The 12377-nt window shown below is 42.8% G+C and overlaps 1 protein-coding gene across 1 annotated transcript in view; it reads left to right on the plus strand.

Annotated features, from left to right (window-relative positions):
- rab5a.L (RAB5A, member RAS oncogene family L homeolog) overlaps positions 1-12377 on the plus strand; it is a 38921-nt gene that overhangs the window by 24314 nt on the left and 2230 nt on the right. The window contains 2 exon segments of the mRNA NM_001087066.1: positions 2466-2588; positions 5439-5532. Of these exon segments, the coding sequence (NP_001080535.1) occupies positions 2466-2588; positions 5439-5532 (217 nt within the window).

Here is a 12377-nt window from a genome sequence, read left to right on the forward strand (position 1 = left end):
ATTGGCATTGCTACTTTTTATTACTCCTCTTTCTATTCAGGTCTCTGTTCATATTCCAGTCTCTTATTCAAATCAATGCATGGTTGCTAGGATAATTTGGACCCTAGCAACCAGATTGCTGAAATAGTAAACTGGAGAGCTGCTGAATAAAAAGCTAAATAAACACAAATAAAAATGAAAACCAATTTTGAAAATTGTCTCAAAATATCCCTCTACAACATCATGCTAAAAGTTAATTTAAAAGTGAACCGACCCTTTAATGCAGGTTATTGGTCAACCTTCCGTTACATTTAATCTGATCGAGATCTGTCAGTTCTGTGCTTTGGAGGGCCCTTACACATGATTGTAACGTGTAATTCTGTGAACACTGTGCACCTGTGTGGCCACTGAATGACTTTTTGGCTTACTTTGCAATCACCCTTAAATTAGTTCTGTTTTTTGTTTCACTCTCGTTCTGTCCTGATTCACTTACTTTGTAAATGTTATTAATTTTCTGCCACAATGGGTAGCTTTATAATTTTATTCAGGGTGCCCAACTTGTTTTAGGCAGAATTCTTGTGAACAATGGGTTTTTATCACTGACAAGTATTTTGTTACATATCTGAGTACAGTGACGTCTGCAGGGTCACAAAGGTTCTTTTGTGTGTAATTGACTCTCCCCCCTCCCAGGCTATTAAATGTTGGCATGTAGAATAAAATACACAATTATAGAATGGTAACAGGCCATGATGAGCTTACATGTGCAAAACGAGGTGTTTAAATATAATTTGCAGTTTCACAGGCAAACCAAACCATTTTGCTAAAAGAGGAAGAGGTATAAAACTGCTTATTTTAAGAACCAGTGGGCTGAGGCATAAATACTGGTGGAGGATGGAATTTTCACATCTTTATTTTAAAGGAGAAGGAAAGCACTTTTTACTTGGGTGTAAGTTAGGCACCTCAAGTGATCGCATTTACCGTACTTACCTGAAACCCTGGGCCTGTGCTCCTATCAGGAGAAAACTGCACTGGCCAGGGATTCTTCCAGCGAGCACCACGGAGCAATCTTCTTCTTCTGGCTTATTCTTTCTTTAAATTTCCCAGGGCAGACACATGCGCAGTAGAATCAAATAGCCGGCGGCTTTTCGCTCTACTGCTCATGCGCAGCCGCAAGAAAAAAGAAGCCATAAAACGATAGCTCAGTGGTGCTCACTGGAAGAATCTCAGGCAGGTGCTGTTTTATCCTAATAGGTGCACCAGCCCGGGGTTTCAGGTAAGTAAATGCAATCACTTGGGGGTGCCTAACATTTGGCACCCCCAAGTAAAAATACCTATCCTTCTCCTTTAAACAAAATGGGCACTTTTTTTCCAACTGTGGTGCACTTGCTTGTTCAGAGAGGCTCCTTATACACTGACCCCATCTTTTGCATCGAAAAATTACTGGAACATTCTCCTTAATTCATCTTAACAGCCAGCATCTGAACCATAAGGCTTCGTACAAACATGGAGCATAGTCATGAAGTTAACACCCATATAAGCGTATAGAAATGTAAATGTTGCTGTAGTGCACTAGATGCATTTTTATACATCTGGGTGTTGTAGACTAGAAAATGTTGCATGCTGTGTTTTAAAAACCACTCACAAACGCAGTGTATTGAAAAGGCTTAAATGAACTCTCATAAGTGTGACTAGGTTTGCTTTATGTTGCACAATATTTTATCCATTATTTAAGCAGTAAAAGCACATTTTAAAGGACAAGGAAAGCCTGTTTCACTCGGGGGTGCCAAAATGTAAGGCACTCCCCAATGGAAGCAGTTTGCTATGTTTTTTTTGTTTTTTGTTTTTTCTCTTGTGCCAGTGCTCCTTTTTAGATAAAACTCTGTTGTGCAGTATATTTTCCATTAGGGACACCTGGGACAATAGGGAAAGTTAGTAAAATGCTGATGCACTGATTACATTTTTCTCCAAATAGAAGCACTGGCTCGATGAAATATTTTAGCGGTTTATTTCCCTGAGAGACTGCCAAACATTTTGTTACACCCCCCAGTGAAATGTGCTTTCCTTGTCCTTTAAATGCATTCATTTGTAGCATTTGAGAAGTTTAATCTCTGCAGTAGGGTCTTTTGTGCCATCTATAGCATACTGTGTAAGCATAGTAAGGCCCCCAATTTGCAGCAACTCTAAAAAGGTTCAGGGCTAGTGCGGAATGCCACACAGCCAAAACATGCTAACATCCAGTAGGGAATGAACATGGGTCGATTTTTGACTATTTTGGCGATTTCTACCTCACACCCTGTCCTTGTGTGTTGGGTGTAGGAGTAAAAGATGTGCATGTTTTGAGAGGGGTTGGGCCGGTGGAGGCTGCTGGCCAATGGGCTCCCCAATAGAAATCCGGCCCTAAATATCTGCATAATCCTATGGTTGGCCCAGGCTTATGCTAACCAACTAGACTCACTCTTTCATTTCATTTCTTTTTTTATTTACAGGAATCGTTTGCTAGAGCAAAGAACTGGGTAAAAGAACTGCAGAGACAGGCAAGCCCCAATATTGTGATCGCTTTATCTGGTAACAAAGCTGATCTGTCCACAAAGAGAGCTGTGGATTTTCAAGTAAGTGAAGTTATTTTTGATTCATAATTAAATGATGACAATGAATTTGTCTCCTGCTTGACTGTTGACGGTAAGAGCAAACCTTATTTTTTAAGGGGGAATATTGTAAATATGGAAATTTAATATTAAGATTATATTTTATGAAAATAAGGCCAGTATCAGATCTATTACGAGGCATGCCAGCAATATGGATAAATACAAATGAGTCACCATTGGGTACTGTTTTGCCTTGCTTCGTGAACGTACTGCTGAACGTAGGCAGCACTGTATTCATGGGGCCAGCTGCATGTCTCTCACATTTTTCTATTCAGCCCCTCTCCCAATCATATTCCAGTCTTTTATTTAAATAAGTAAATGGTTGCTAGGGGAATTTGCACCCAGGCAATCAGATTGCTTAAAATGCAAATGAAAGAATTGCTGAATAAAAAGCTAAATCGCTCAAAAACCTGAAATAATAAAAAATTAAAACCAATTGCAAATTGTCTCAAAACATCACTCTCTACATCATACTAAAAGTTATCTCAAAGGTGAATACCCCCTTTAACTCCTGCACGAAGAGAGACCATTTTTTTAGAGGGGGAAACTTAATGTGATTTTTTTTTCTCTCCAGAAATAAGTTTTTCATTGGTTTCTAAAGTTTATATTTTTAAAATAGATATAGCTCATATATTACATTTTTAGTAGTTGACCTTTAAATGTTCATTACAGTTTAGACTTGTCAGACAGGCTGAATGCAGCCTTATTCGTAAAGTTTTTGGGTGAACATCAGAATCGCTAATGAAAGCCAGGGAAGCCAGATGCCGGGGTTTTAGATTCAGAGTTTTTAGACCATCAGTCTTATCCAAGTTTACCAACAGGGCAAAATTATTCAAAGCTTTCATACTTCTACCCCTCACCAGCAGGTGCAAACAAGACTCCATGAGGAAATAGAACTTTTAGAACCAATTTGAAGGCTTGATTGCTACGCTGAGGGGCAGAGTCACTAGTGGGGCTAAGAACAGCACTGAGATGTTGGGAAATGGCCAGACTGGCAGCTAATTCAATTTGCTGCCTTTCCACAAACTGCCATTTCCATGACTGCTTGTTCAGGCTGCCCACAGAAGTTGTCCCATCTTACATTTGTTCTCTGTCATTCTAACTCATGCACTTGCCATGTTTGCCTTAATTCTTAAACCCTGCTACAGGTATTGGATCCATTATCCGGAAACCCATTATCCAGAAAGCTCAGCATTACAAGAAAGCCATCTCCCATAGGCTCCATTTTAATCAGAATTATAATTTTCTAAATGATTCCTTTTTTTCTGTAATAACAAACCATGCTTTGTACTTGATCCTAAATATATCATTCATCTTGTTGGAGGCAAAACAATCCAATTGGGTTTAATAAGTGTTAAAATGTATGTTTTCTATTTTTTTTTTTTTTTTTGTATTCTTATGGTATGACTATTCAATTTACAATTGGTGCAAATTAGATCTGCCTGCAATATCGCCTTTCAATACTCTTGATTAAAACCAGGGTCTGATGTGCGTCCCAGCGGCACGTATTTTACAATACTACTGATAATTTTACAAATTTTATCCTCATCGTTCCTAACCTCAATTTTTACACTTAATTGAGCTAATGGTGGGTGGTGTTGGTTGAGGTTCGTTCATTACTTCCTCTCTCTAAAATCTCTCCTTCTCTCTAACCATCCTAGGACTTGTGGTTTTTTAGATGTTAGTTCTCCTCAACAGTTAGGGAAGATTTAAACACAAGACCACAGTCCCAGGTATTGCTGACTCCTCCATCTTTGTGGTGTCCCATAGATCGCAAAATAAGAGAGAGTTTCTTGGGACAACTCCACCATCTACATATTTCATTTTCCAATCTGCAACAATGAATTGAGCGGTAGGAGAATTTAATTGCAGGATGGTTATTTACTATTCAAAAATGTATTCGCATAAGCCACTTTATAATTAAGGACTTGAGTCCAATGCATTATTAATTTATTTAAGCATACGCACCTCTGATACCCCCAATTAATTGAAAGAGGGTAATTAATTGCACAAATCGTGAATTTTGGATTAATAACCATTAGCACAAGTCAATTTTTAATAAGTTAGGACTTAAGTCCACTGAATTATTTATATATTTGAGCACTTGCACTATTTTTAGCTTTTGGAAAGAGGTTTAATTAATTGTATCAATTTAATCGGATTAATTACTGATAATAAACCTGTGGATTGTTTTGGGGTTATATTAGTAAAATATACAGTTGGCTCAATTTTTTTTAAAAAAAAAAATTTAATTGAGTCTAATCATACAGTACTATTGATTCTTGATATTTAACGCTAATTAAGTAATTATATTTTAATAAATTGATTAAGGAGTTTTTTTTCTTTACATTACACAAATCGCGAATATTCAATTTACGGAAAGATCCCTTATCCAGAAAACCCCAGGTCCCATACCTGTACTAATTATATGCCATAGTCAACATGGTATTAGAAGGGACCTGGCCTCTAGAGCTTACAATCTCTATCTATGTAGTTTATTATTAGATTTCTCACATGGTCAGATTGCTTTCTACTGAACATGTACACCGACGATTCCAGGTAGAAAAGGCACGAGGAGAAAAGTACAGCAGTAGTTTCCAATTGAAATGTTTTATTAATAGCAAGTTAATGAATATAAATGTTTTTGTGTTTTAAAAATAGTCCTAAACGAAGTGATAATTAATTCGCTACCAGTTTGCGTTTTTTTTTTTTTTTTTTATTAAAGCAGACCCAGAATGTTGGGAAACGTTGAATTTGTAATCCTATAAATAGTGCTGGTTTAGTTGAGTCATTACACAATGTTCTTGCTTTTAGGAAGCTCAGGCTTACGCAGATGACAACAGCTTATTGTTCATGGAGACTTCTGCTAAGACATCAGTGAATGTGAATGAGATCTTCATGGCTATAGGTAATATTTTTTATTATCCTTTATTTATATCACCTTGTCTTCAAATAATGCTTTCTCTGTCGTCTTAGGGGGACACAGGGACCGATGGGGTTAAGCTCCATCCTCCAGGAGGCAGGACACTTGAAGTAATTAAAGGGGCGTGGCCAACGGGCTTTACCCCTCACACTGTACATTCCTATTCAGTTTTTTAAGTGTCCTGCTACCGGGAGGCTGGATCTGCGTTTGACGCTACGTTCAGCTCTGTCTGATACCCGGGGTGAGGCCGAAAAAGCAGGGTTACCTGTTTTTTGTATGGCAGCCCCCTACGTGGTGATACACACCGGGGTCATTCTCTAGCATAAAGCTATACAGACCACCTAGACGTTGCCTGTACTGCAGAAACCAGCACAGAGGGTCTAGCCGGTGTGGGGGGAAAGGTAAGTCGCATTTTACCTGTTAACAGGAACGTTGCCTAACCTTGGTTTCCCCCCCATTGCCCCCCCCCTCCACTTCCCCCCCCCCCTGACCTCCACCGACGCTGCCCTTCTGGGGTGCTGGCCACAGTATCCGCTCTATAGCCTGTGTGTGTTGGGCGCATGGTCCGTCTTCTGTGTCAGAGGATGGAAGCGCTGGTTGTGCACTTACTTGCGCTGAGCCGGGAGCGCCTGAGAGTGGAACGCATATGCGTTCCACCTTCTGATTCTCCGGCGGCCATATTTTTTCGGCGCGAATTAACGCGCTGGTGCGCATGCGCGCACGTATTGGAACGCATACATGCGTTCCAGGCGGCCATTTATAGCATACAGCGCAACGATAAGCACGCTCCTGACAGGCTCTCCAAGAGAAACACTTTCTGTGATCTACTGGCGATACCCCACACACTATACCTTCATATATAACATGGCAGAAGGTAGGCCAGTGGGAATATTCACGAGGTCGGGGGGGAAGGTCCCTACTTCAGCACAGGTGAGATACCTTGCTTGTACAAATTGTCAGAATAAGTTTTCAGGGGGCCAGGGGGAGTCGCTGTGCAGGTCTTGCACGCAGGGGCAGGGGTGCAGCCAGCGCCTCAGGGAGTATTCCACCGGCACAAGTGGAAAATTCTCCTAGAAGTGACACAGAGGAACCAAATCCTAGAGTTCCAGTTGAACCTCCGCCCCCTCTATGGGCTATTCAATTGTCCCAATCCCTAGCATCTCTACAGGGGTTACCTGCCATTGCAGACAACCTAGGAAAGGCTCTAGTCAGACTTAGTCACAAATCCAGTACTAAACGCAAACGGTCAGATGACACAAAAGATGATGATGCCAATTCTACTAGATCTGATGAGTCATCTCCTGAGCGACAATTATTTCATTCTGAAGGTGAAATTGATTCTTCTGGGGCTTCTTCTATGGGTGAGGAAGACTATCAGGATGAGGGCAGAGACCGTGAAAATTTACACGATGTAGACAATATTATCAAGGGCGTGCTTGAGGTACTGAATATTTCTCAAAAGCCCAAACAGACTGATAACGCACCTACGCTATTTAAAAGACAGCATAAATCAACAGTATGCTTTCCAGATAATGAGCAATTACAGAGTTTGATTCAGGAGGAGTGGAATTCCCCCGAACATAAATTTCAAGCTACCAAAAAATTCTCAAAGTCATATCCATTCCCAAAGGAATTGGTGGAAAAATGGTCTAACCCACCGGCAGTTGATGCTCCAGTGTCTAGACTTTCAAAATCCACCACTCTTCCAGTCTCGGCAGCATTCAAAGACCCTTCGGACAGAAGGCTCGAAGGTTTTCTAAGGGCAATTTACACCTCTGCAGGGTCGACGTTGCGTCCCTGTTTGGCATCAGCATGGGTGTCCAGAGCTATTCAAGCATGGTCTGAGGGCCTAATTAAGGACATTCAGAATGGAACGTCCAGACAAGAATTGTTAACCTCTGCTCAAGCCATAGCTGAGGCCTCTAGTTATCTCTGTGATACCACTTTGGATACATCTCAAATCACGGCGCGCACTTCAGCTTTATCCATTGCAGCACGCAGAACACTGTGGCTCAAAAATTGGTCTGCGGACCTTAGTTCCAAAAAGTCATTAACTTCACTGCCCTTTAAAGGTCAACGTCTTTTTGGAGAAGAGCTGGAAAAGATCATCTCGCAAGCAACAGGGGGCAAGAGCACTTTCCTACCACAAGCCATAAGCAGAGCGGCCGCTTCACATAGAAAGGGGAAATTTTTTCGTGGCCACAGCGGCAGATATACAAGACGTAACAGTTCCCCTCAAAGATCTCACTTTCGACCTAAATCCAACGATAAAGGTCGGCCAACCTGGAAGACCAATAGACCTCACAACAAGCCCTCAGGAGATAAGCCCACGTCAGTCTGACGGGGCATTCCCTCCGGAATCGTTGGACTGGATAGGGGGCAAGTTACTTCGATTCCGGGAGGAATGGACCCAGCATTCTACGGATGCTTGGGTCAAAGAAATTGTGACGGAAGGATATCATCTAGACTTCACAACTGTTCCACCCAGGAGGTTCCTCATGTCCAGAGTACCCCACAACCCTCAGAAGGCAAAAGCCTTTCTACAGTGTATAGACAAGATGGAGAGATCCGGAGTTGTAGTTCCAGTACCCTACACGGAGAGATTCTCGGGGTTTTACTCCAACCTGTTTACAGTACCAAAGAAGGATGGGGGACTACGGCCAGTACTAGATCTCAAGGGTCTCAACAAATTCATTCGGTCGATACGCTTCAAGATGGAAACGTTGAGGTCGGTAATTCGGGGGATGGAACAGGGTCAACTGATGATGTCCTTAGACATCAAAGATGCCTACCTACATGTACCGATTTGGCCTCCTCATCAATGTTATCTCCGATTCGCATTCAAAAACAAGCACTATCAGTTCGTGGCGCTTCCGTTCGGACTATCGTCCGCCCCCAGAGTGTTCACGAAGTTAATGGCTGTAACAGCGGCCACGTTGAGGCTACAAGGGATTTCAGTGACCCCTACTTGGACGACCTCCTCCTGAAGGCCAGATCAGAGATGAGGGCCAAGGAGGATTTACAGAAGGCAGTACAGTTGTTACAGGACTTCGGATGGACCATCAACTGGTCGAAGTCCAATCCCCACCCCAGCCACAACATGTTGTTTCTGGGTCTGGAATTCAACACGATTTCGCAGACTGTAAGTCTACCCGCAGAAAAACAGATCAGGATCAGGGATCAGGTGCGGTCACTCTTATCCAGCCAATGGATAACGGTGCACAGGGCAATGCAAGTTTTAGGGACGATGGTGTCGGCCATCGAGGCGGTACCTTTCGCACAAATACACCTTCGACCGCTTCAAGCAAGCATTCTTACTTCATGGAAAGGGGGTCCGCTATCTCGACTCCTTTCATTATCACAACCGACAAAGAAAGCATTGCGGTGGTGGCTGAGTCCGAAGAACCTAGCAGTAGGTCAATCCTGGGCAACCCCGAACTGGGTTGTGATATCAACGGATGCCAGTCTTCAGGGATGGGGTGCGACTTGCTACAATCAGTCAGCACAAGGTCTATGGTCTCCCGAGGAATCCAGACTACCGATAAATATCCTAGAACTAAGAGCAGTAAAGCTAGCCCTAGCTCAATGGACGAGACAGCTTGCAGAAAAACCAATACGCATTCAAAGCGACAACGCTACAACGGTAGCGTACATAAACCGTCAGGGAGGCACGAGAAGTCGGGCAGCACTGACGGAAGCAAGACAAATTCTACACTGGGCAGAGATCAATTCAGTACAGCTATCTGCAATTCACATTCCGGGAATATCCAATACAAAGGCAGACTTCCTCAGTCGAAATCATCTGGATCCAGGGGAATGGGAACTACACCCAGAAGTGTTCGATCAACTCACGAATCAATGGGGCATTCCCAGCATAGACCTAATGGCTTCCAGAAGCAACCGAAAAGTAACAAGGTTTTTCGCCCGCTACAGGGATCCGTTGGCACTGGGGGTGGATGCCATGACCCAGCACTGGAATTTCAATCTAGGTTATGTATTCCCTCCACTTCCTATGCTACCGAGAGTGCTCAAAAAGATCAAACAATCTCAATTGACGGTAATTGTGGTAGCACCATACTGGCCTCGGAGAACGTGGTTCACCGATCTACGGGAAATGTCAATCGCTCAGCCAGTTCGGCTGGAGTCCAGACCAGATCTTCTGCAGCAGGGGCCCATAACACACCACAACCCCGGACTGTTCTCTTTGACGGGATGGCTGTTGAGATTTCCATCTGGAAGAGCCAAGGATTAGATGAAGAGGTCATACCTACCATGTTGAAGGCTAGAAAAGCATCTTCGTCCAGGTCTTACCACAGAGTTTGGCACTCGTACTACAATTGGTGTAAGGAGTCAGACTTTCCTTTCCTTGAACTACAGTTACCACGAATACTTTCCTTTCTGCAACAAGGTTTAAAAATGGGCCTCAAGCTTAGCTCCTTAAAGGTTCAAGTGTCGGCTCTGTCAATCCTCTTTCAATCTCGCCTAGCGAATGAAGATATTATACGCACGTTTCTGCAAGGAGTGGCACACATCATGCCACCATTCCGCCCACCCGTGGCAGGCTGGGACCTCAATCTAGTGCTGGAAGCATTGCTCGATCCACCGTTTGAACCATTAAGTTCAGTCTCTGATACATGGATTACTTATAAGGTGGTTTTTCTGGTGGCAATTTCATCTACTAGAAGAGTATCGGAACTCAGCGCCCTTTCATGTGAACCTCCATACTTGATATTCCATAAAGATAAAGCTGTTCTCAGAACGGTACCGACGTTCTTGCCCAAGGTTGTTTCTGCATTTCATGTGAACCAAGAAATCGTAGTTCCTTCTCTCTGTCCAGATCCGAAGAATGATAAGGAACGCCGACTACACAAGTTAGATGTTGTCAGAGCATTGCGATGGTATATTGATCGTTCCAAATCCTTTCGGAAATCCCCTGCTCTGTTCGTTCTTCCATCTGGTCCCCGCAGGGGTCAGCCAGCTTCTAAGTCGGTCTTGTCTAGATGGATCAGAGAATCGATTAAGCAAGCTTATTCTGCAAAAGGAAAACCTCCTCCAGAGGGACTCAGGGCTCACTCTACCAGAGCGGTGGGTGCTTCCTGGGCATGGCGTAACTCAGCTTCCTTAGAGCAAATCTGTAAGGCGGCTACCTGGTCCTCTACTCATACATTTGCCAAATTTTACAAAGTCGACACATATTCTTCCGCCGAAGCTTCTCTTGGACGGATGGTGTTGCAATCCGTAATCAAATAAATTCATATATGTATATACAGCTCGCTCCCACCCTGCTGTTGTTGGGACTGCTTTGTTAAGTCCCCATCGGTCCCTGTGTCCCCCTAAGACGACAGAGAAAACAGGATTTTTGTTACTCACCGTTAAATCTGTTTCTCTGTAGTCGAAAGGGGGACACAGGGCTTCCCGCCTCGGCGAGCTGGTGACCGCTTGGTCACGTTTGAATAGTTCCTTGGTTTACTTTCTGTCTGTCGATAGTTTTAATACTTACGTTAGCAGCTTTGGAACAAACTGAATAGGAATGTACAGTGTGAGGGGTAAAGCCCGTTGGCCACGCCCCTTTAATTACTTCAAGTGTCCTGCCTCCTGGAGGATGGAGCTTAACCCCATCGGTCCCTGTGTCCCCCTTTCGACTACAGAGAAACAGATTTAACGGTGAGTAACAAAAATCCTGTTTTTCCCAAGATCTTCATACCTTCTGAAAGCAGGTGTTTCTATATTTTTCCGAATCCCAGAATCCTTCATGAAAGGTTTGGCAGAATACCAAAGCCAATCTGAATCCTAATTTGCATATGTAAATCAGGGACAGGAAGGGAAAAACTGGAAAACCTTTTTATTTTTACTTCCTGGTTTTGTGACAAAGTTACATGATTTTTCTTAGTAATCACAGTTGAATGGAAGAGAGCAGCACAACACCAATTTGTTGCAGGTGGGGAGCTTCCCCATTTATTTTTCACCACCAAAAAATCATCCTTCATCAGGATAAACACATAGTGCAAACCATACAATGTACAAAATGGGGGTGTGGAAGCACTCTAAAGGCTAAGTAATAGTATATTTAAGTATAATGGAAGTGCTAGTTTTAATGCACATTCCCTGGGCCCCTGTCTCAAAAGTAAGTTTACAAAACAGGGGTTTTTAGTTACAAAGTTATGATCATAAAGTTGAAAAGCCACCATACCACGTCAAGGTAAACCCCACATGGCGGTCCCTAACTTGTTTGCCTTTCGGCCATAGTATAAAAAGTCTTACTGCATAGTAGCATTCAGTGTAATCAGTGTCTGTTGAACCTTGGTTTCAGTGAAACCCCTATTTTGTACATTGTATTGTTGCCAGAAGCTGTGGCTGAGCTTCATGTGGTTTTTAATAGCACCCCATACCCCCCCTTAAACGAATGGGGCCCTATACTTTTAAAAATGGGCGTTGGTTGGACAATTCCTCTCCCTTAAAAGCCGCATACTGGCGGGGGAGGATAGATCCTTTTCACTGAAACCAAGGTTCAACAGACACTGATTACACTGAATGCTACTATGCAGTAAGACTTTTTATACTATGGCCGAAAGGCAAACAAATTAGGGACCGCCATGTGGGGTTTACCGTAACGTGGTATGGTGGCTTTTCAACTTTATGATCATAACTTTGTAACTAAAAACCCCTGTTTTATAAACTTACTTTTGAGACGGGCCCAGGGAATGTGCATTAAAACTAGCACTTCCATTATACTTAAATATACTATTACTTAGCCTTTAGAGTGCTTCCACACCCCTATTTTGTATAGTGCAAACCATAACCTTATAAAGCCCATTAGGCCACACCCACCA

This window comes from Xenopus laevis, chromosome 6L (assembly GCF_017654675.1).
Source record: "Xenopus laevis strain J_2021 chromosome 6L, Xenopus_laevis_v10.1, whole genome shotgun sequence".
NCBI classification, from domain to species: Eukaryota; Metazoa; Chordata; class Amphibia; order Anura; family Pipidae; genus Xenopus; species Xenopus laevis.